Source organism: Marmota flaviventris, chromosome 8, assembly GCF_047511675.1.
Source record: "Marmota flaviventris isolate mMarFla1 chromosome 8, mMarFla1.hap1, whole genome shotgun sequence".
NCBI lineage: Eukaryota > Metazoa > Chordata > Mammalia > Rodentia > Sciuridae > Marmota > Marmota flaviventris.
In genome coordinates this window covers 87,411,715-87,437,263 of record NC_092505.1, presented here as the reverse complement: position 1 = coordinate 87,437,263, position 25,549 = coordinate 87,411,715, and the positions used below count along the sequence as shown (strand labels likewise).

General features: G+C 38.7%; 2 protein-coding genes across 7 annotated transcripts in view; one reads left to right on the top strand and one right to left on the bottom strand.

Annotated features, from left to right (window-relative positions):
* Positions 1 to 25,549, top strand: part of Usp13 (ubiquitin specific peptidase 13) — a 133,631-nt gene that overhangs the window by 95,915 nt on the left and 12,167 nt on the right. The window contains exons 20-21 of one of the 2 annotated variants that reach the window (XM_027942181.2): positions 2,791 to 2,875; positions 4,407 to 8,405. In XM_027942181.2, the coding sequence (XP_027797982.1) occupies positions 2,791 to 2,875; positions 4,407 to 4,500 (179 nt within the window). In that variant the 3' untranslated portion in view covers positions 4,501 to 8,405. Of the gene's footprint in view, positions 1 to 2,790; positions 2,876 to 4,406; positions 8,406 to 25,549 lie in introns of those variants that run through there. The other variant, XM_071615446.1, reaches the window with a different exon arrangement.
* Positions 20,963 to 25,549, bottom strand: part of Pex5l (peroxisomal biogenesis factor 5 like) — a 166,932-nt gene continuing 162,345 nt past the window's right edge. For all 5 annotated transcript variants that reach the window (XM_027942162.2, XM_027942166.2, XM_027942163.2 and 2 more), the window contains one exon: positions 20,963 to 21,167. In XM_027942162.2, coding sequence (XP_027797963.1) covers positions 20,963 to 21,167 — 205 coding nt within the window. The remainder of the gene's footprint in view (positions 21,168 to 25,549) is intronic.

Below are 25,549 nucleotides of genomic sequence, written 5' to 3'. Positions count from 1 at the left end.
GGGAATGTGCCTTTGTGGGCTAAGGTGTAGATGTGTTGAGAGGCTCTGGATTTGTTCTTTTCTCTTGGTCTGTTTCATCCATCACTGACTGAGTCAATGCCTAAGCAGCGTTTCATTGGAGTGAGGCTGGTTTATGACAGAAGTGCTCATTAAACATTTTGCTGGATTGCTGAAGTCATCGTTTTGGGGAACAGTTACTTGGGAAAGAAGGGCCTTGATTGGAGTATTGTGTCCTCTCTTCATTATTAATGGAAATTCTTTAGAGGGCTGCTACCTTTTGGGAAAGCTGCACTGTATCTGTCCAGGAGAGATATGGAACTCGACTAGAGTTAGAACATGGCATAGAATTGTTTGAAAGGGATTCAGAACCACCTGAGGTCAAAAAAGGTCTCAGTCCACACCCTTTCCTGGGTATTGAGGCAGTATGGGAGGCACAGATTATGGACATGGGTAAGGTCCCTGGTTCTCTTTTTAAAAAATAAGAAGCAGGCATAAGGATTGTCATTCCCAACTGTTTGTACCTGGTGTCTGATTTCTAACCTGGGATATTTTTTGTCAGTTGGATGTGATGGTCAGCAAGAGAAACTTAGTTAATGATGGGAAAGGCAGGGCTTTATACGCTGTTTGCTGCAAGAGTAATATATTACTGCAAGATATAGGAAGCCACTGGAGGATTTGGGGGCAAACCAAAATTTGATTATCATTAAAACAACAACAACAACAAAACCTCTTGGAAGCTATCCTGAGAGCAGTCAGTAGGGCTTAAGGGAGTCCAGCTAAAGGACTCTTATAAAAATTCAGACTAGAGATGATGGTGACTTGAATTAGGGGTTACTAATGGAGATGATAAGAAATGATTGGGTTCTGGGTATATTTTGAAGGAAATACTGATAGGATTTGCTGCTGGGCTGGATGGGTATAAGGAATATAAAAGAAAATCAAGATTTTGTCCTGAGTTACAGGAAGCATGGAATTGTTATTGACTGAAATAGATAAGGCTGAGGGGAGACTGATCAACAAATTAGGAATGGAAGGAGACTTCCTCAACTTGATTGAAGGTGCCTACCCCAAACCCACTGCTCATGTGACACCTAATCTAAAAGGCTGAATGCTTTCCCCCTAAGATCAGGAACAAGACAAAGATGTCTCCTCTTGCTATTTCTATTTAACATTGTAGAGGAAATTCTAACCAATTCAATTAGAAAGGAAAAAGAAGTAAAAGGTATTCAGATTATTAAGTAAGACTATATTTGAAGATGACATGATCTTGTATATTGAAAATCCTAAGGAATCCATTAAAGAACTTGAATTAATAAGTGGGCTCAACAAGGTTGTAGGAAACAAGATAATATACAAAATTCAGTTTTATTTCTATATATATGAACAATAACATTGCAGAAATGAAATTAAATATATAGTATCATTTACTGTTGTGGGACTGAATGAGATCACTCAGAAAGAGAGAAAGGAGTCTGGATAGAGCAGGGAGAAATGGTCTGGGGTCTAAGCTGAAGGTCACCAACATGCAAAGGTCAGGAAGGGCATAAGGCACAAGAAGGGGAGACAGCTGGACAGCCAGGAGAGTCATTTCCTGGGGGCAAGCACTTGAGGAAGGAGGAATTGATAGACAGGGTGTATGATGCTGATGAAGAGCAAATAAGATGAGACCAGGGATCGACTACTGAATAATGAATGAGCCTGGAGAGAGAAAGAATGATAGAAGTAAGGGTAAGCAAAGGGTCTATCCAGAATCAATACTTTTTAATTTGGGGAAAATGTAATAAAAGTCGAGTACTAGAAAAATGAATGTACGGGCTGGGATTGTGGCTCAGCGGTATAGCACTCACCTAGCACATGCCAGGCCCTGGGTTCGATCCTCATAAAAAAAATGAATGGCATAAAGGTATTGTGTTCAACTACAACTAAAAAAATATATTAAAAAAAGAAAAATGAATATACAAGCCCATTTTAAAATTTCTTATATTCAGATATGAATATTGCTCACAAATTACTACATAAGTTTATAAATGCTTATATACTATATAAGTTTAAAAATGATTAGCTGAAGGAATGTGAATTGAAATTGATTCACCAAGAATTAGATGCAGAGTACTGTACTTGATGGCAGGAAGTACTAGTTAGGTAATCAACCTTAGTCTCATTCTCTAAGTTTCCTTGTTCAGAAAGCATGAATCCTGAAGTTTGCTCTCACAAAGGTTATAATCATGAGCAAGTCAGACATCTTGTATGGAGCATTATCTCTTCCTAAAAATGGTAATAACTATTTTCCTTGTAATCCTGACATTTGTATGCTCTTTTATTCTGATTTGCTCATGTAAGTCTCATACAACCCTGCAAAGTGGGTGGGTGTTTTTTTGTTTTTTTTTTTTAACCCCCATGAAGAAACAGGATCAGAGATGAAACAACTTGTTCATTCTCATGCTATTTGGAAGTGACAGAGCCAGAGCTACTAGTTTTAGACCCACAAGCTTGCTTCTGGATTTGGCTGTAAAATTTTAAATTTCCTTTCAGATTTGAATTTAACATCAGATATACTTTAACATTTTAGGTTCGGTATTTGTCAAATGAATGTGCATGTAAAAATCTGCTGTCACTTTGGAGATGTGTGTGTGTGTATGTGTGTGTGTGGGGGTGCGTGTGTATTGTCAGTATGGCAAGGTATATTGAGTTTGTCTTTCAGATCTATAGTTGTTGGATTACACAATAGTTGGTAAGTGCTTTTGACTCTAGAAGTGCTATCTTATAACCAAATCATTTCTTTTTTCATAGTGTACGAATTATTTGCATTCATCAGTCACATGGGAACATCTACAATGAGTGGCCATTATGTTTGCCATATAAAGAAGGAAGGAAGGTGAGTCTTTTAGAGAACGTGGATGTTAGATGTGATTTATTGAGTCCCTGCTATGTGCCAGGCACTCTACTTGGTGCTTTATATGTTATCTCATTTGGTTTTCACAATGGTCTACAGGAATGTAGTCTTTTCATACCATTTTATGTATCCAAATACTGAGGCTTAAGGAGGCTGAATAACTTGGCCTTAGTAAATAGTTGTGTCAGAGCTTATATTCAAAGGTATTTTTAACAAAAGTGCCTTCCCAAAGGTACTTTTGGGAAGGTAGCTTCCCAAAATAAAAAGGCATCCTGCAGCAGAATGCATGCCATATTTGGGACCCCCCATAGGGTCTCTGCATTTAGCCAACAAAATGAGAAAACCAAAATGCCATATTTAATTTAAATTTTAGATAAATAATGAATAATTTTTTAATATAAATATGTTTCAAAGAATGGCATGCTTCCCATATTACATGGGACGTACTTATATTAACAAATGATTTGTTGCTTATCTGGTGGAGTTAGTGGAATAACCTGTGTTTGACCTGGTGACCCTGAACTTCCAGTGAACTTCCAGCAGCCCTGCATGGCTTCTCTGCTTCTTTAGTAGGACTGTTAGGGGTGGAGAAGTGAGAGTGAAGCTGCTGCTCTCTTCAGAACTTCCTCCCCGGGTGCCCTTCCTACAGTCCCTGCTGTGCCCCTGAGTGCCCTTCCTATCTTCTCAACTTGATTAATAAAAATCAACATTGAGCACAGGGACAAGTATTTATAGTGAAATCTTTTTATTGCCAAGAATGACAATTTTTTAAAAAATAATTTTTTAAAAGGAAATATAATTTAAAAAGCAATAAAATTCATTGTTATTAATTTGTAAAATAAAAAAAAATGTGAAGAATGTGCACTTGGGAAGCCTAAAGATAGTCAGTGTCTGTGTTTTAATATATTTTTATTGGTCTCATTGGAGGATATACACATACTACATATATGTAAATGTGTGTATTTACAACTTTTGTAATATCTTAAAAGTGTATACAGAGCACATATAATTTTTAGACCTGCTTTTCTTATTTTATTGTGACCCCTATTACATGTTCATATTATATGGTGATTATTTCCTCACTTCACCAAATTTTCTTAGAATAAATTTTAATGTAGTCATAATGGTTCACTGCATAGATATTTATCTCTGCTTCTTAGCTAGTTTTATACCTAAGACTGAAATAAACATTGTCATACACAATTCTTTCCCTCAGTTTCTGAGTCTACCTATGGATTTCTGTGAAGTGATTTGTGGCATGAAGGGCCTAAAATATTTAGAGGATCCTGATAGATTTAGTAACTGCAGTTTGATTGAGCTTAAGAATCAGAAAGCAATAGTGATTCCCCAATAGGATTCTGTTCATTTTTACACAATAAATTGGACTTTGGTTATCTTACACATCTTGGTTATTTCAAGTACAATGCTCCATCTGATCATGTTATTTCTGCAAAATGCAAAGTGTTCTGAAACTGACATATATCCATCAACTATGTCTGTCTTTTGTTTTCAGATGGGTGATCTACAATGACCACAAAGTTTGTGCCTCAGAAAGGCCCCCAAAAGACCTGGGCTACCTGTACTTTTACCGCAGGATACCAAGCTAAACCTCACACATACGGATTGGCGAGAAGAAGCCATAACGCCTTTTTAATTTGCCAAAAAAACAACAAAAAAAAAAAAAAAAGAAAGAAAGAAAAAAATTTGGGACAAGCCAACATGAAGGAATACATGGGGTATTTATAGTTTATTTAAAGAGCACGATCATTTGGCACCTTCTGAAATAGAATTGGGAAGAAATTTCTATTAGTGATGATACTCTATTGTAGATAGTTTTTATAAACATAGTTCAAGGAGAGGGTGATATAAACAAAGGTATTCATATTGCTGGTGTGGCACCTACTATCAGCACTGTTTTGTTTTGGGGGTCAAGAGATAGTGGCCTCCAGAGAAATCAATCAATGAGGCCCATGGTATGGCCTCACCTACAGTAAATAAAAAGCCCACATTTTGTTTCATACAGAAAATCAGCAACTGGGCTGGGCTTTACTTGTGGCATAATCTTTTTCATTACGCACAATAATTTCTGACCTATCCATGTATAATAGAACATCCACAGTGAAAGATATTTTTAATTTAAATCATATCAAAATTCATAATAACGACTGTATGAATGTGTGTGAGAGTGAGCGAGAGTGTGCGACCTTTCTAGTCCACTAGGAAATCTGTGATGGGTTGGCGTTTGAAGGCTAAATAGTTGGTATTAAGCATATCTGGAAAAGGCAAGTTACTATTTTGACAAAACTAGAACTCAGGAACAGCTAAAAAAAATTAGTTCCCCACTTAGATTTTAAGGAGTAAAAAGGGCTGAGTTATCCCCTGTAAGTGTTTTCAAGAGAAATTCACTTGGGATTGTGACATTTGGTGGTATAATGCCACACGTCCACAGGAGCCTATGATCGTCCTTTGCCAAAGGTGGATGAATTCTCTTTTTCTTAGCAGCCCATTCCCCAAAAGGTGTAGTGTTTATTTTTAGTTAGAATAGCTGTTCTCTTCTTACACCACGTGGCAATTCCTTGGAATCATGTTTTACACCCCAACTTTGTGTGTCATTCTCTCGTCTCTGAGCTCTTTGCTTGCCTCCCTGTCCATGCTTTTCTGGGGCCAGTCTTGTTTGTGCCCTGTTTGGTTTGTCACCTCATTGACTTGCCCTCGATGCTTATTGGCTATGACCAACAATGTGATACAAAGACACTTAATATGTCATTGTAAAAGGCCACCCTTTCTATTTTGGTTATTTAAGTATTTTAGGTGCAACCTGGGATTATATCAGAGTTTCTAATACAAATACAAATGAGGAATAATTTTCCTACTGCTTTGTACCAAATCCCAGAGTCTCTGGAGTTTCTATTTCAGATTATTCAGTCAAATGAAGAAGAATTAATTGCTGTCCGCTTAACCCGTGTTTGTTCAAATTGATAGGATCTTTCTAGAAACTGTAGGAAAATAAAGCAGAACCAATTGGGGGAAATGAAGCACAGGCATGAGATTGGGATGTGTGATGAGTCTGGAGTAATCGGGATTGGTGGTGATCAGGCCCTGGCTCACAGGAGATCATTTATGCCCTGTGAGCGAGGGATGAGGGCTGGAGCCCATGACCTTCAGACCTGGGTGCTGCCCCTGACTGGTGTGGGCAAGGCCTTATCCTCCCTGTGCCTCACTCTCCTCATCTGCACAATGGTGTATGACATCTGCCCTCTCTTTCTAGTCGTGCTGTGGGGCTCTGATGAGATTTGAGCCTTCACAGGTAGAAGGTGTGGCCCACGGGGGGTCCAGTAGAGCTTGCTCCCTGCCTGATGAGATTGGCAGAAGGGGGGAGCTCATGGTGCATTCTCTACTACACTGTGCCCAATGGTGTCACCTTCTGGTGTTGACTCAGAGGTCCTGAGCAGACCCGTTCTCTTGCACAGGCCCCTGACTCTGGTGGGAATCCCCACACTAAGTAGCCTTACAAAATCCAGTGCCCTTGGGGCCAACTATTGTGAATAATGTCTCCAAATACTCATCAAAAATGACTTGTTTTCAATGATGTTGCAAAGCCAAAGGCCTTTTGGGGGCAGGAGGGGACAAATTTAGATTGCAATGTATACAAAGACAGCATGTGTATTTTGAACAAACTGAAAATTTTGTAATAAAATTTTCCAAAATTAATGGCATAAAATCTGTACTTAAGATTACAGGCTCTAAATTATTTGGTTTCCCTAGGTAGAAAACATCATTTAGCCCTTTTGATGCCTAAAACATACTGTAAAGAAAGTATACTACGGCTGCCTTTTTTCTGTCTCACGAAACAAAGGGCTATTTCTACAAGGCAAGGTTTTGTATATGTGCTATTCTTTATTTCAGATCTAGACTTGGAGAAAACTGGAGGAAACAATGGATTTCTTTCCTGTTTAAGAAAAATGTATTTATATGTGTCTCTTAATATATATATAAGCAGGTTCCCTGGAATAAAAGTCTGGAATGTGCTGCTTAATATTACACATAGATGTAGACAAGATTATTTGTGATGGAAAACTGGAATAATGTGTGGGTTGTGTCAACTGATCAGCCTGTTAAGAGTCCTCTGTGTGAGGCTTGGTGGTATAATTGTGAAGTTCTCACTATATGTAGGTGTCTATGCGAAAGACAACGCTTTCTTCCTGTAAATACCTTTTGATATCTTTGTGTAGAATCCCAATGAATGTGTCTTTGGAAAATATAATGTATCAAAATTTTTTATTTTGTCCATTGATCTAAACGCCCAAATAACTAATCAGAAATCCATTTTGGTTCAGAGTGGGATTTTTCTTTTAGAGTAAAAATATATACATATGCAGAGAAAACTATGGAGAGATTCATGCTTTAATGACATTTTACATCAATATTGCTTCAGTATTTTTGAAATGACCAGCCTGTTTTCTCAAACCTACAAGAGAATGTGCCTGCCATTTCCCCATTGCTTAAAAACTTTGGGCTCCCTGCATCATTTACCTGAGCCAGAGCCTCACCTGCAGTACACAGAGAAAACACCCAGGTTTGTATCCCAGCTCTGCTTCTACATCTGGTGGGACTGAGTCACTTGACCTCTCTGGGTCTTTGTCTTTTAAATGACCAGAAAAACTCAGAAATCCCTTCCTGACCTAACATCCTATTCTATTGTTATTTTCCTGTGGTCACTACCAGAATCAAACATGTGAAATGTAGGGATCACTTAGAGGTTTAGAGGTTCAGTTTTTAGATTATTACAATTTATACACCCCAATGTAAGACCTGTGTCATTGTCATCTCTATTGCTGCTCTACTCTCCTTTCTCTGGTAACCATCTCATTTTTTTCCCCACTCTGGAAATTCAGAACATTCTAGTCTGTGAGGTACTTTGCTATCATCCCTCTCAAAAACGAAAACAATCCATTCAAAATACCACCTTGGAAGAGCACCAGAATGACCTTTGGTTAAGTCCATAACATTTGCAGAATATTTTAAACTTCTGATTTGGTTATAGATCACTATGATCTCCATATGTATGCTGGAAAAGGTGTCTGTCCAAGAAGGAATGTCATTTGCCTCATACAGGCATCCCTGCTGCTAAATCTGAGTTCAGACTGTCTGTGGGGAGACGGCTGGGACCAGGGGCAGGACCAGGGGATGAGATTAGATGAACATGTGATTTTTATCCTTTAGGTAAAAAAGCCCAGGCCACAGAAGGTTCTGAACTCCTCTGTTGGTGTATACAATTGTCTACACAGTATCATAGAGATTTTCTACTCAACAAATTGTCCTGAAAGAGTTTGCATGAAATTGTCTAGATATGTGCTTTTCATTCAGCACGGTACCCACATATGGCAAGTGACCCTTGGAATTTGGCCTGTCCAAATTGAGATCGTGCTGTGTGCATAAAATGCAGTGCCGGATCTTGAAGGCTTCATACCAGAAAAAGGATATAAACATTTCATCACTAGTTTATATTGATTACAAATATTATGTTGATTATATTGATTATATGAAATATGAAATATTAAAATTAATGTCAACAATTTTAATCTGTTTTTAATGTGTCTAGTGAAAAAATTTTAAATTAGATGTATGTTGCAATGTTGCTATTCTGTTAGTGCTACTCTAAACTCCCATGGTGTGAGATAAGCAATGCCATACCACAGGTAGGAAGGTAATTCTGCAGAGCATCCAAATAGAAGTGACACAAATATTTTTGCTGGAGTCAGAAGCACTGTGGGGGCACAGATCATCTTCCAGAAAGCAGATTTTCCTCCCAAACACACACACACACACACACACACACACACACACACACACACACGTAAGCCCCAAACTGCCTTCTTTCAGCTTTGTCTAGGAGCTGCTACCTTTGCACTTACTTTTCTAGCATCTTCCAGGTGCCAAGGATGTTGGCCACACGAGGGTGTTGGGCATCGTGGTTTCATTTAGGCAACATTCTCTTGTGGTCCCCCCCCCCCGGCCAGGTCTTGTTGAGTCTGTTCAAAGCTGGGCGTGGTGAAATGCTGTATGCTGTGCTAACCTTGCCGCTCTGGATGTGCTGTTTCTCTTGGCCTGGGCAGAGGCTGAACCCGTGGCCTGTGCCCACTTGCCCAGCAGGTTTTGATGTTGGTTGCTGAAAGAGTTTTTATTTATTTTATTTTGCACTGGGCACAGTTGTTGTTTAAACTATCTCAAATGTTTTGGGAGAGTATTTGCCTGTGATGAAAAGAGATGGATGATTTATTGCTTCGATTGTTTTAAATTAAAAGCTATTCTCACAATCTGAGGTCTCTTCATGGCTCTTTTTTTTTTTTCTTATTTTGAAAACTGATTTTGCTACTGATGGTTCTCATCCATCAGGGGGACATATGGAGACAATATGACTAACTTCATTTCTTTCTCAGATTTCTTGGTGTGAACAGGTAGCTTGAGTGGCTGCTTGGTCCCTTCCCAAGGTGGGACATCAGTGTTGGCACACTGTGCAGGAGGAAGGGGCTGGAAGGGAGGGGTCTGAGGTCTTTAAGTCTTTCCCTGCTGGATGCTAAGTCACTTAGGGAAGTAATGGGACAGACCTTTCTTTGGGTTCTTGTATAGTGGTCTCTGTAAGGCAGGTAAGAGCAGAAAGGACATGTATTATATCAAGAGACTTCATCATTTCTATGACACCACATTTCTAGAGTATATGGGTTTCTTATTGCTGCTGTGACACAATACCACAAACTTACTGACTTACAACAATACATTTATTAAGTTAGAAGTCTGAAAATGGCTTATGGGAATAAAAATCAAGGTTATCAGCAAGAAAGCTGCAGGAAGAGTCTATTCCTCCATTCCTGCTTTTTCCAGCTTCAACTGGCTGTCTGCATTCCCTGGCCCCTTGCCTCCTAGCAGATTGGCATCTGTCCAGCCTCTGCTTCCATTGTCATGCCTCCTTCCAATGACTCTCTCACCTCCCTCTTATAATGACCATTACATTGGGCCTACTCAGATAATCCAGAATCCTCTTTCCATATCAAGACCCTCAGTCACATCTGCAGAGTTGCTTTTACCATGAAAGGTAACATATTCACAAGGCTTGGGGATTAGAATGTGGAATTGGGTGGGGGCATTATTTGGCCTAACACATAGGGCATGCTGTTTAAAAGTACTTCTATTTACTGGGCATGGTGGTACATACCTGTAAGCCCAGGGCCTACGGAAGCTGAGGCAGAAAGATTGCAAGTTTGAGGTCAGTTTGTCTTTGGTAAGCATTTAATATCTAGAAATGCAGTCTTCTTACCTGTGCAATGAGCATAACAATACTGAGATGAGTTATGTAAAAAATCTGGCAATTTGGTAGACTCAGGGCATTTTTTACATCACTATTTTATCTCATCTAGCATTTGGACTCTAAGGAGGTTTTGATCCCTTGTTTCAGTCTAAAAAAAATTTTTTTTTAAATCAAAATATACCAACATTGATGACAAAAGTACTTTTCTGGAGATTATTCCATTAAGTCAACGGATTCATTATATACCATGGTTCAAATTCAACAAATAGGAAACATTTATGTTGTAAACAAACCAGATAAGGTCCTTGTCAAATTTCTAGCAGAGAGACACAGATGACAACATAAGAAATAAGTAGATTATGTAATGTTATAGGATCTTGAATGCTATGGAGAAGAGAAACCACAGATTGGAGTTAGCGGGTAAATTTCAGTATAAGTAAGGTACTTAGAAAAGTCATTATTTCTAGGTGACATCTGAACCAAGACTTGAATGAAGTTCATCCAGGTGGATACTTGGGGAATGAATGTTGTTGGGAGAGGGACTAGCTGATGCAGAGGCTGCACAGTGGCAGCACATCTGGTATGTCAGATGAGCATCAAAGGGACCGGCATGGCTGGAGAGAAGCGGGGGAAGGGGAGACTCTTAGGACAGGAAGTCAAAGAGGAGCCAACTCACCTGGGCCGAGGAGGCCATCGAGGGCTTTACTGTAGAGTACAATGGGGAACATTATAGGATCTTGATCAGAACAAGACCTGGTCTAACTGAAGTTTTAATAATGATCTTTGTTTAGACCAGATGTTAGGAGGGCAAGGGTTGATGCAGGGGCTACTGTGGTAAGCCAGGTGAGAAGATGGTAGCTCAGATGCGGGTGTTAGCAGTGGAGGCAGTGAGAGTGGTGAGATTCTGGATGCATTTGAAGGCAAGACCAGCAGGACTTTCTGATGCATAGGACATGAGGATGAGGGAATAAGAATAGCTAAAGCTGACCCCAAAGTTTTTGTCAATCAAATAGGAGAAGGAAGGGTTGTCAAAGTTGGGATGCTAGTGGTGGAGAAAGATGATCGGGAGTCCTGTTTGGGCTGTATAGAGTGAAATGCCTGTGAGACCTCCGTGGTTGATGTTGAGTGGGAAGATGGATACACAACTCAGAATTTTGGAGAAGAGTTCTAGACTGAAGATATAAATTTGGGAGTTGTTGACATTTAGATGGTAGTTGAAACAATGAGACAGGTGCAATCACTACTGGAGGGAGACAGGAAGTAGAAGAGATAGAGACACTGAGCCCTGGGCTACTTCTGCATAAGAAGTTGGGGAGCAGACCAGCCTGCAGGGGAGACTGACAGGAGCAAGTGCCAAGGGAGAGGAAAACCAAGAGAATGGTGCCTGGAGTAGAAGCTAAGGGAAGCAAGGGTCTTGCAGAGGCGAGAGCAATCAACTGATAACAACTGTGATAGGTTAAGTAAGATGAAGACTGAGGATCCGCTGTGAGACTGATAAACCTGGAGGGCATCAAGATCTCTGTGGGAACAGTTTTGGTGAAGGGTGGAAGGAGAAGGTTGAAGAGAGAAGGAAGGAGGGGAATTTCAGGTGATAAATGCCTGCAGCTCCTGAGGGTTTCTGCTACACAGAAAAGCAAAGAAGCAGATAATGAACGACAGGGGAGGCAGCATGGGATCAAGAAAAGATTTTTGTTTTTTTAAATGTGAGAAAAAAAGATGGACAAATGCAAAACAAACTATTGAAGATGACAAAAGAGAGATGGAAGGATTTCTGGTCTGATAGTCTTGAGCAGTAAGAGGGATGGTATCTGGTGCCAAAGTGGAGAGTTGATTTAGTCAGGGGCAAGGAAGTGGGAAGAAGGCAGAGACCAAGAGTGCTGTGAGTCTGGGGCCCTTTCCTCCCTGCTCTAATTTCTCTGTGAAATAGGAAGCCAGGTCATCAGGGGAGAAGCGATGGGGGAGTTTGGAGATTTGAAGAGAGGAGAAGGTGTGAAACAATATTTAAAAGTTGAACTATTTTTAAGCTTTTACATTTTTTTCTATTTTAATGCAATTAGTTTAATTGGTGTTAATTCTGAAAATTCTATGAGATTAGTGAAAGTCATCCATGAGTTTTGGGCCCTCGTCTCAGTTTCACTATAACTTTTGCTAGTGTGAGTCTTCTTTTGCAGCCATTATTCTCTTTCTTTTTTTTTTTTTTTAGATTCGTATGTAAATTAATGAGTATGTTTTACACACATTTAGTTAAGGAGTATGTTTTACACACATGTATATGCATAATTCTGCACAAACACTGGATCTGTAATAACTCACTTCATGAGTGGATCCCAAACTTTGAAGGATGAATACAGATAACCCCATCTCCAAAAAATTGAATTTTTGGAGGTACCTCAGTAGACTTTCCTTCAGATGGCATATAATATGTAACTCGTAAAACATTGCTTTTCATGCTTATGACAAAGAAACCTAAAAAATCTATTAAGATAATCTTACCTAACATTTGTGGATAGTTCTCTTTTTCTTGATATCAACTCAAACTAGGTGAATAATTTTTAAAAATGTGTAACAGAATAAGTCTTTTATTTTTATTTATATTTTCTTTTTAAATTTATATATGACAGTGGAATGCATTACAATTCTTATTACATATATAGAGCACAATATCTCATATCTCTGGTTGTATACACAGTATGTTCACACCAATTTGTGTCTTCATACATGTGGAGCCTAGTTTTGCCAGGTGAAAATTTGCAAATCTAAATTTGTCAAGAAATTTTTTTTTCTTCTCTCCATTTTTAAAATAGCAAATTTTACTATGAGCAATGTTAGCTATTCTCTTAGCTACTTCTCTCAAGTCTACTTTTTCCTGGTAAGTTTTTGTAGTTTTTAGTATTAGATGTGAATTTTAGTCAGTCTTTAATCTGGGAGTCTTTAAAAAATCTTGAACAGTTTTTGTCTGAATTCTTTGCAATAATATTAACCACCACGAACTGGATAAAATTAACAGGAAAAAAAATGGGATGTGGGTGCCTATTGGGGTTAAATGACAGAATAGAAACATCTGATCCAGGACTTTGGCTTGTGGCACATTTCAGTAAATACTAGTTCCCTGTCTGTTTCTCTTTCAAAGTACTTGGGCAGGAAGGCTCATCTCCACCCATATCAACTTGGGTAAGTAAACTGAAGTTTGGGCCTACTGAGAATCAATAGTTTAGTTCTACAGGAAAAATACTAGAATTAGTCATCAGTTTCCAAAATTCTGATACATGAATCTGATTACCAGATGCTGTGGGGTGGGGGTGGGGTGGGAGAATTGGGTTTGATCCCCAGCACTGTAAAAGAAAACAAACAAACAACAAAAACCCCCAAATACCAGGAAGCATTATTTATTATGCTTCTAAGTTTTTTTGGGAGCCGTAAAATGCGTATTGCTTTAAGGATACTTGAAAAGAATTACAAAGAATTCTTCAAACCTTGGGCTGCTTCTTACATACACATGAAGAGGAGGAGCTATTTCAGACAATTAATATAATTCATGTTTAAAAAGTGGAGGTCAGAGACATGAGGGAGGCTTGAGTTATCATAGGGCTGAGAGAAAGCCCTCAATTCACTACTAGAGAAAGCAATTTGACTTTATACAGCCCAGCAGTGAGTCAGGAAGGAAAAAGCACAACTTGGTTTTATAGAGGAAAAGATGGAATGCCACCAATGTTAAGTGCTGCCAGTGATCAAAAGAGGGGACAATAAAAGAGAGAGAAAGGGGTGTTCCAACCCCTGCTCCCACCACTCTCCTCATCCGAGCCCAAGGCTCCCTCCATCACTAACCTGGCTGGTGGAGGATTTCATTTGTAAACATCCAGGGAACAGAAACTAGTCATGTAATTGCCATCCCTCTTCTCCTTGGGGACAACTCTGCCCTTTACTGTGCTCTGGGGAGCCCCTGTCCCACTCTACCCTGATCTCACACCCCACTGGTACATCCCAAGGTCTCCCAGGGCTTCCCTGCTCATACCCCCTGCATCTTGACTGCACACTAAGCTCATACCTGCCTCTGCATCTCAGACCAGCTATTGGATCTGCCAGGAATGTTGTCTCCAGCTTCATTTGTCTGTGTCCTTGTTCAAATCTCAGCCTGATGTCACCTAAAAGAAAAACTTTTCTAACAACCTAAAATGAGGGAGCTTCTGCCCACTCATATACCTCATTTGCCCTGTTCTACCATGGGGCAGTGGAGGCATTCTTATTTGTTAAAGTATTTGCAGGTCTCTTTACACAGAAATCTCTCTCTCTCTCTCTCTCTCTCTCTCTCTCTCTCTCTTTAAAGAAAGATTGATTTTGTTTCTTCACCACTGTATCTCACACCTAGAATAGTGCCTGTGTAGAGTCTGTACCCAATTATTGACTGACTGCCTCCCCCCAAGAAAGACCCTAAAGTGAAATACATTTTAATACTTTTATTCTAAAAAGGTCACAAATTTCAATTTCAGGTTAAATAGTATTTTAGTCTTAAAAAATTAACAAAGGAGGAAGGTTTTAAAGTTTTGTTGCATATCTAAAAATGCATTCCTGATTTCCAGATATCTCATGCAAGATCATATGCAGCGGTAGTCAATAAAAGAACCTTTTAGCCAGTAGTACAAATTGGATTCTATTCAATTCTAAGCAATTCTGATCTCCAAATTCCATTTTGAAAGATTCCTGAAAAGACCTTGAAGCCACAGACAAAGTTTATTGGAAAACATAGTTTAAAACTGCACAAATATAAATACAATTTAATAATGTGAAAAAGGGAAGGCATGCTTCCAATAATAGTACAAAAATACTACCTTAATATTTTGGTACTTTGCAAATAATAAGCCATCTGAGTAAATTAAACACATCGGTATAAGAGGTTATTTTTACAGTAGTAATTTTATTTCAAAAAGCAATGCAGAGAAAGACCAAGATGAAGACTTCATACCTAACAGAGTTGTGCTATGATACATATTATTTCACTAAATCACAGATACAGTATCATGTAGTATGCCAATGACTTTTAAATTCCTCTTGTCATTAATTTACTATAGATCACTTAATTTGGGTTGGTGTTAATTTAGAAACTCAATGTAAACATTTAAAGTTGTTTTTCTTCTGTGTCGTTTAATTCAGCTTGAAAATGAAATTCTAAGATTTTAAACATTATTGAGCATGATGAGGAAGCATCACAGAATTTGTCTAAAACAATGTTTTTAGATTAGACTAGATATGCAATAGTCATAGATATACAAAATATATAGAAATGTCTTTTCTAAATAGTTAATAAATGCTTGTTATAGTTTGTAAAAAGTTTATTAAATTAATCAGTTTTTTTTTCAACCAATGTAAACAAATTTGGGCAATGAAAATGGAGGGTTTGGGTTAGATGATATATGGAGAAAATGAAATAAAGTCAGTAAAATCTAGGTTTGCTGTATTTCCTTGCTACTGGTAACATAGTCAATCGTGAACACATTTTTCACATGGAACAATCCTTTTATGATATCCATGCAAAAATATCATATATATCAGTGAAAATGCCAGATGTGCAAATGACCTGTGTATGCCTCTTTGTCCTTTTCGTATCACACCACTTCCCTCACCAGAAAAATTTGAAGGAAAAAAAAAAAACCAAAAACTAAAAGCAAACTATGCACATTTATCATTTAGAAAAGAATTGTTTCACTTTTTTTTTTTTTTTTTCCAAATCTTGATATTATTTCAGGGCAGGTTTTCTAAGTGTCCCACTGAGTGACACTCTGCAACATCACGAGTTTAGTTTTCTCTTGCAGAGAAGGTTCTGAGGAAGCAGTTGTGAGACAGGGACACTGGTTTCCAGAGTGTGTTATTTTGGATTTCTGCAGAGGTTGCAGGCATTGGAAACTTGGTAAGGCAAAATGCCACGTGAGAGGTTGTTGAGCTTCACACTTTGATATTTGTTTCCCTTTTAACTGTTCAGTGCCTCCTGCCATGGTCTTTGCTCTGTATGTGTGGGGTTTGGTCTTTGAGCTTACATGTGTCAGGGGGATATCAGTGCATGATGTGGGTAACAACTTACTAACATAAGACCCCATTGTCTTACTGAGCTTTTTTTCTCTACTTCTGGTCTCTTTTCAAACAGGGGTTACAGACAATGGCAGAGAGTGAGAAGATTTCAGAGTTGATTCTCAGTGACTGTGAAATCACTGCTTCACTCCCAAACTTCCATGCTTTTAGATCTATTGGTCAAATCCGTTCTCAAGGGACAGGGGCCCAGGTAGCTCACCTACCATACACATAGGGCTATGTCAGAACAAAGCTGATACTCCACACACCTCATGTGACACTGTGTCATTTCTAAAGTGACATTTATGGAAATTAAGGCCCTATGTCCACTTTGCCTTATGATGATTTTTATGTGTCTGGGCATTTTTCTAACTTCCCTGCATTACTTAAAATGCCAGTTTTTCTAATTTTCTGAAACTTAAAAATTTTTTTGAATAAATTTTAAAGAATTTAGAGCCCAAACCTTTATGTACTGATGTAATGAACACGATTTAATTGAATAGCTTGCAGACACATGGATTTGTTCCAATTTGGTTCTGTTGTGCCCCAACTGGCTGTTAAGAGAAGCATTTGGATGTCTGCACCCAGATTCCTCAGAGCTTTAATTTGGCACCAGCTGCAACACTGCACAAAACAGACATGTGAATATCTGTCAAGTTCAATGTGATTGTATGAAATCAATCTCAGGGATAGGATAAAAGCCAAAAGAAAAACTGAAAAACAAATTTCATGAAATTGCTCTCTTGTTCAGGAGCAAGGAAAAATAAGCTAACCTATGAGACTTAATCATGCATGGTGTAAATTTACATTCAGTAAAGTTATCTTGCATGCTTTGGTTAATATTTGAGTAGGCAGATTTGTAAGTACTAATGCATGCGATATTTTTGTACCTGAGGTTATATGTTTTGCTTTTTAAAAATTGCCTTTTTACAAACTTTTGCCAGAGTTCATCTCTGAACACTCAAAAAATATATATGTATCTGCTTCTTAGTTCAAAACAGTTTAATTTCAACCAGTTCTGCAAATACTGAGACAAGAGGGAAACTGTACAGTAAAATCTGAACAGGAAATGAATTTGAAATTGTTTTACAAAGTTGAAATTATGAGGGTGGCTGTTTATTAATTTCTAAAACAAGTGGGTTCAAAATATGGCACATGAATTAACCCTTCAGAACACCCTGCTTCTAGTATGCACCTAGAAGCATTTCAAGGTGGAGAAGAGTCACCGCCACTATCAAAACAACAAAAAGTACAGTCCAGTCTCTTGGAACTGATTCAGGAACAAATGAGGAAGGGACACAAAAGGACTATCTTGCTTTAATCTATTTTCTCAAGGAGCCCCAAGTGGTACTAGCTACTATGGTGTTCAAATGTTGCTTGTGTGGCAAGAACACACCAGAGAGATTTATCTATGTAAAAATTTAGACGTGGGCCCAAGATTGAACACAATAGGCCTCTTAACGTGAAAGAGGAATAAACTCCTGAAAGCGAACATGTTCTGGACTCTTGTACCCAGTTGTGCGTCACGCCTTTGCCATCCTGGTAGAAACCCAGACTGGCTGAGAAGGCACATTTCATAGTTCTCCATTAAAGTTCCCTGGGGATAAGATCTGCCTTTCTTCCAAGAGCTTGTGTAGTGCTCTTGAGAGAAAGGACAGAACCAGAATCGCTGCAGTTGGCTCAGTTAGAGGACCCTTTGCTCTTCCTCTTTCGGTCCCCTGCCTCTTTTTCCCAGTTGAGATCAGCAGCCATAGAGATCCTCTGCGGGAAATGGTCGTACTTTGAAACTTAGCAGAGATTGCTGGGTCTCTCTGCCTTTGCATTCCATTTCCTGGTACAGTCAGTCTCTGAAAGTCATCTCTATGCAACCGAGTGGACATTGTAGTAAGTGGGTGCCATCCTCCAGGGCTCTTAGCCATTGCTCATTGATTAAAAAAAGCAGCAGCCTCAGAAGGGAACCAAGGACATCCTATTCTTTCAAAATGGAAATAGTAATTTAAGTGACAATTTCCTGCCATAAAGATGATGCCCCAAACTGTTGTCTTAAAAGAAAAGTATATACCAAGAAATATATGCTATATGTAATAAAGAGTATTCTAAAATATTGCTAACTTAATTTTTGGTGGTGTTTTATTTCCATAAATTTCCACTTGCTTTTTAGTAATGGTTTTTACTTGATTTTTGAAAAATGCAACTTTTGAGCAATAATTTTGGTTAGTTCTGGTGGACAATAGTAGATAGACTGGCATTAAATCCCACCAAATATTTTGCAAATTGCTAAATAATGGTAGGAGTGGAAAAATTATCAACTCTCCCCTATAATAACTCCCTGGACTTTGAAGTAATTTTGTTTTCCAATGGCAAAATATAATTTGGGCCATGAAATTTGTCCCCACCTAGCAACAATCAAATTAAACCAAAACACCCTGCATTTGCTTTACTTTCGGGTTTTAAATGGTTACTGATATCTTGTATGCACTAAGCAAGACTGAGAGCCAAGCACATCATTAGCATTGCAAATTCAGTTGCAGCTGAGAGTATAGAATGGCATCAAAAGCAGAACAACTGTAAAGTTTGCTTTGAATCCTTGTTCTGAGGCTCCTAATGGACTCTGATGGATTCAAGTCAGCTGACCAGTGGGGGAGTGCACCGAGTTCCTGAGGAGGAAGGAGTAGCAGAGAATGGAGACTGCTCTACCTGGAAGGCAGCTACCATTGGCTAGAGATCGGCCCCAAGGGTCCTTCTCAGACCGAATTAATAATTTCTCAAATTCTAAAGAATGCCATTCTTGAAAATATTTTTGAGATTTATTTGCTGCTCAGACTGTAGAGAAACAAAGGCCAAGACTGGGCTGTCACTCCTGCCCAAAGGTGGATGCTGAATGCCTCTGCTTCCTGTTGCCCAGCTGGAGCCAGACCCACTTGAGCTTCAACAATTGCAAAACCTGGCACTCCCCATGGTGCCCTGCCTCTACACCTCAAGGACTTCTGGTTTCATGCTAATCTGAGGCCCCTCACAACTCAGGGACTCCAAGGGGACACAGAAGGTTCATACTTGAGCCCTGAGTCTACTCTCCTCTCAGCATGTGGGCACATTTCCCCCTCAGCTGAAGCTTGTTTTCCAATTAAACTGTTTTGACCCCAATTCTGTCTTGATAATTATCGTCATGAGTGGAATGAGCTACTACCAACCCAAACAAACCCATGAAAAAAAACTTGAGATCAGACTGTCTTGAAACAGTTTCTGGAGGAAGGAAGGAGACAAAGTGAAGAACAATAGGAAAATTCACTGGGTAAAGTGATATTTTGGTTAGCATTTTGCAAATATGTTTTTTCCTAATTATTTAAAAAATGTATCTATCAAAATAATTATCAAGCCTCAAATACACACAAAATACTCTGAAGAACTAAGTGGATGGTAACCAATTAAATAAAACACTACTGCCAATAGAAAATTCCTGAAACTTGCTAAACGTTTAAAATAAGAGCCAAAGGGCCATGCATCTTTCATATGAAACGGCTGACATTAGGTTCAGTTAAAAAATGTTGATCTTCCATTACAGTGCAAGAAGGTGAAGAGTGCAGATCACCATGGAACGAAGGAAATGCATCCTTTTTAGGGAAAAATGTATTATCACTCTTAAGAAATACCATTTAATAGGAATAGTTTAAAAGGAATTTTGTTATGCAGGGCAGTTAGAAAGCTAGTAAAATATGACACTTAAGCAAGTTAATGCAAACTCAATAGGAATCACGGTATCATCACTTGATAGCTTTCCTCCTGCAGAGAATGCATGAAGAGACACAATCTGGTCTCCAAGTTCATACAGTCCCAGAAAGCATGTGAATAAGATCTGTGTTTGCACATTTAACCCTATGTCATGTCTGCTTTAAGAAAAAACACTCCTTTGAAACCCTACACTATGAAAAACTATTTTCCAGGAATTATTTATTTGGTCCGTTGATCTTAACAACTCTGAGTTCTCAAATCTTTCCCCCCCCCAAAGTTAAAAATTGGAGCAACGAAACCAAACTCCAGCAAGGCATACATAAGATATTAAAGTGCATATATACAATCCCAGAAAAGTTTTGATTGGGAACAGCAAAAATTTCTAGTGCAAAAACTGCTTTTGCCAGCAAAGCTCCCTCTCTGGAAACAGGGCTACAGTAAAAGTTAAAACTGGAACAGGTTTAAGCAATGCCTGTCTTTAGTCGAGTTAATATATGTGCATGCACCAATGGCCCAAACTATGTTCAGTCTTGCAAAAGGGGGAATTTCAGGGGACAGTTTAGGAACAGTCAGAATTCCCTGATCTGAGGCAGTGCTTTCTTCATGGGTCCTGTGAACATCTTCCTCAGATGGGCTGGCAGCTGCAACTGGGGACCCCACCAAACAGGATTTGCAATATACTTGCAACTTGTGAAGAGTACACGTAGTTTACTTTATCTTGGTTTGTCTTTAGTCTCTCAATTCTTCTTTGGAACCTGACCTTGACTCTATATACAACATTTTGTGCTTTTGGATCTGAACAGAGGCTGGGCATTGTCTGTAGGCGTTAATTCCCTTGGGTTATGTGACCATGGCCTTTTGAATATCTGATTTATCCTTTCGGAAATTCATAATAAAATAGTTTTTCATTTCTCAGTACAATAACACGGGTGAGGGATTATTATTCTTTATTTTTGTTTGTTTGTTTGTTTCCTTCAAGGATCCAAGTTGAAAGCTCTTAGGAGGACATCCAGGTCGCCGAGATTAGCTGCCTGGAAGAGCTCTGGTTGGTCCATCAGAGACAGTGCGATTCTGAGGGCAGCCCAGATATTCCCAGAGATGGCGGGATGAGGAACTTGCTGTTGATTCCTGCTCTTTCTTTGCAAACTGAGGGCAGTGAGAAAATTGCTGACCGCTTCTCTAAGAGGGCAGAAAAACAGACATTTTAAAATGCAACAAATTTCAGAGTTTGCAAACTTAAAAAAAAAAAAAAAGATTGAGTTATTTTAAATTCAATCATCTCTCTGTAGAATTTTGGATGATCAGATGAACAACTTTCTGATTCTCTCATTAATCTTTTCTGAATAATAATTGCTAAATATAGTGGAATCACAAAGAAGAAAGAGAAGCAAGTTTCATTTTACAAATGCCACTTGGGAAAGAAAGAAGAATAAAAACCTTGCTAACTCATTAGTGAATTTGATTTTCTCCTACTCCAGGAATGGTTTGAAGATTTAATCTATTTGCAGATGGGATTGATATTACTAAATTTTAAGAGGAAAAATATGGCTTTACTCAGAAACAAAGTGGTTTAATCTTTCCTATTTGTGCTAGAAATATGGAACGCAGGTAGGGTGAAGTTGACTTGATTAGCAGAGCACCTGGGCTTATAACCTAATTATTTAGCTCCAGACAAATTTCTCATTTTCCCTTGAAGTTCAGTTTCCCTCAGTGTGTCATCAGGAGAATAAAAATAATTTTAGAACTTTGTCCTGGGCTGCAGTTGAATCAATGTATACAAATGTTTTTATTATTAAGATCAATAGTTCTCAAAGTATGGAATGGGGAGCCTAGGGGCTCAATGAGGTCAAAATTATTTTCTTAATAAAACTCAGATGTGCTAGGTGCAGTGTACATGCCAGTAACTTGGGAGGCTGATGTAGGAGGATCATGAGTTTGAGGTCAGCCTCAATAACACAGTGAGGCTCTAAGAAACTAAGTGAGACTCTGTCTCAAAAAAAAAAAAAAAAAAAAAAAAAGGCTGGGGATGTGGCTCAGGGGTAAAGTACTGACAACAAACACACAAACAAACTGAGATATTATTCGACCTTTTCACTTCTATCTTCTCAAATGCGCAGAGATGGAATTTTCCAGAGACTACATGAGGTATGTTGTCCCTACAGACTGAATGCAGAAGTCAGTCAGTCAGTCTGTCTTCTAGTAAGCAAGTTATTAAAGAAATTTGCAAAAATGTAAAACACTGCCACTATTTTCTCTGACCATAGTTTAATTTTGGAAAATAATTATTTTCTTGTGAAATGTTATTTATGTTAACACGATGACTTGCTATTTTTACTTTTTAAAAACATTATTTATTTGTTTTTGGTACTGAGAATGGAACCCTGGGACACTAAACCACTGAGCCACATCCCCAACTCTTTTTTAAAAATATTTATTTTGGGGCTGGGAATGTGGCTCAAGCGGTAGTGCGCTCGCCTAGCATGTGTGCGGCCCGGGTTCGATCCTCAGCACCACATACAAAACAAAGATGTTGTGTCCGCCGAAAACTAACAAATAAATATTAAAAATTCTCTCTCTCTCTCTCTTAAAAAAAACAAAGAGGAAAAAATATTTTATTTAGATCTGTGTTTGCAAATAAAAATATTTTTAAAATTTAAAAATATTTATTTTATTTTATTTTGCTTAGAGCCTGGCTAAGTTGCTGAGGCTGGCTTTGAACTTGTGCTCCTCCTGTCTCAGCCTCCCAAATCACTGGGATTACCAGCAAGCATGGGGACTTGTTATTTTCAAATGAATCTTTAAAAAACTTCATTTTGATTTATAAAACGGTAAATACTGATAGATATAGCTACATAAATAAAAGCCCTTTGGGATTCTCAGTAATTGTTAAAAGCTAAAAGCGACCATGAGAATAGGAATGTTGATAATAGCTGAGCTAGATGCCATCCAATCCAGGACTGCGCTGGTACCAGGTCTGCCTTCTGTTCTGCCCTCTGCAGCAGCCCTCTGTCACTCCAACCTTGTATTATGTGTTTGACAAACTAACTGTTGCTGAGAGTAAGCATGCCATTTTAATTTATATATGCTTTACTCTTCTCAGAATCTTTTCACAGACTTGATTTTACTTAATCCTGGAAGGTGGCTATTGAACGTCTGGGAAGAACCTTTGAAAGTGTGACTGGATTTCTAATTCCAAAGCACATGGCCTAGGCACTAGACTCATCTACATTGTTGGGTTCGCCTGAGAGTAAAAGGCCACTGGGAAATGGAGCTGTATGCAGCCATCTGGGTGATCCAATGGAGTGGGTGTCCTAACCACCTCTTCTCTGGGCCCTTGGGCTCAAGAAGAGGATCTATAAATGGGTGGGTATGGGGAGGCCCTTTCTGGGCCCTCTTCCCAGGGTGGCAGCTCTAATGACATGTTTCCCCAATCCCAGACCTGTAAGAGCCTGTGGGGAGGAAGATCCCAGAGCCCTCATTTATCAGCTGCTCTAGTCTCTGTCTGTGGCTTTCTGTTCAGAGGGATTTGGAGAGTGACAGAAGAATAATTTACTAAGCTCATCAAGCCACTCCAGTGTGTTTTCGTAAAGATAGTCTAAGCCTGTTCCTTAACTTGTGAGCTCAGGGCCCTTTGGGGGGACTCTGACTATTGCACATGTATCTGTATGAATAGCTTTCCAATGCTCCCAGATATCTGTGTGAATAATTCCAATTGTTTGTGGATATTGTCACCTTCAACAAAAGCTCCTTCATTTAAAAGCATTACTCACTTTATAGTATCTTTCCCTCATTATACGAGTACTAAAAATACTACTCTCGAAGGGGATGGTTTCTTTTTTTATTAAAAAAGGGCCCTCCAGCAGAATAAAATAGACATTATTATTGCTGTATATATATATACACATGACTGCATGACCAATGTGATTCTGCAACCTGTCCACTCAGAAAAATGAGAAATACCACATCTGATTCAAATGTATGATATGTCAAGGTCATTGTACTGTCATGTGTAACTAATTAAAACAAATAAAACAAATTAAAAAATAAAAAAGGGTCCTCATTTTTGAATAGGGTTAACTACTCTGAAGCACCTGCTGACTAGGGTGTAATGTTTTAAGCTACCCAAGTTTCATATCGACCGTATCCTTTATTTCCACTGTAGTAGGATAAGACTTGCCTTTGGCACTCACAGACACCTGCAGTTCTGGAGGATGAGGTCTTTGGTGAGGACAGAAGAATCTATACTCACTCCTGGCTTTCTTCAGAGTCACATTGCTAATGACAGTTGCTATTTCCTAAGCCTGTACCTCTGCCTGTAACTCCTAAGCCTGTACCTATTCCTTAGTATAAATGCAAGTTAAAGTAAAGAAGTTGAACTTCTTTTCAGAATTCATTTAAGGTTTTGGGCTTTTTGTCCTCCCTCACGAGAAAACCCCAAATGCTTATGTATCACTTCTCAAGATTTCCACATTTGGCACGACAATAAAAGATCCATAAAGCTTGGTTGAGCTGTTTCAAAGTAACCAATTGATCAGGGTTATCAGACTTAGCAAATAAAAATATTTAGAAAATACTTGTAGTAAAAACTAATATCTGTCCTTTATCTGAAATTCAAATTTTGTTGGGTATTCTGGCAACCTGAAAATTGACTTGTTGTTCCTCCTGTTTGAGGATTGAAACTTCACAGCTCAACCAAGTTGCTGGTCTTTAGTTGTCATGGTCTCTGACAAATGAATTTCACACCTGTGAAATGCCAAGAAAGTATTCTGCGAAGCTGCAAGTATTGTTTTCTACATTAAAAAGTTACAATTAATAAAAACGCATCTGAGATCTTTATGAGAGCTCCCTTTAATTGAATTTGGTATGTCTATGTGTGTGTTTATTTACATCTTCCTTTGTTGCCCTCAAAAAGACAAAGGTGTCTCCTGAAATAGATAAACAGAACATACCTGGAAAAGAGTGAATAAAAGGGGGGAGGAGAAAAACAGGTTAGGAGAATCTGATGAAACCAGGAAGGAAGTGGGCATGCAAAATGGACATCACCTGGGCTTCAGGCAGCTGCCGGGCGGGGAGGTGGCCCAGCGTCAGCTCTGGGTTTCTGCTTAGCCTATGTGAAGAGGGCCTCTGCAGCAGCACTTTTCAGTATCCTTAAATAAAACAAATCAGCTGCTCAGGAGCCACTCAGCTATTCCTGGTTTTAACCTGAGCAAAATCCTCTTAGAAGATATGGTGTAATCCAGTGGCTAATGTCCTTTGTAAGATCCTTTTAGTATAAATGCAACAGCTATTTTCTAAGACCTCAAAATTTGCCACTAGCAAAACACACAAACACAGTTTGGAAAGAGCAACTCTTCAGATGTCAAAAGAAGGTAACCTTGTTATGAAGGTCTCAGATACTTTATCTAAATAAATAATAATAATAGGGATACTAAGGATTATGATGGCAATAATTGTAATAAATGCCCAGTAGATAATGAGCTATTGCTCTGTGCTAGACAATTACATTCAATGTGCACGATAATCCTGCAAGGTGGTTATTATTCTTTCTCTCTCTTCCTCTC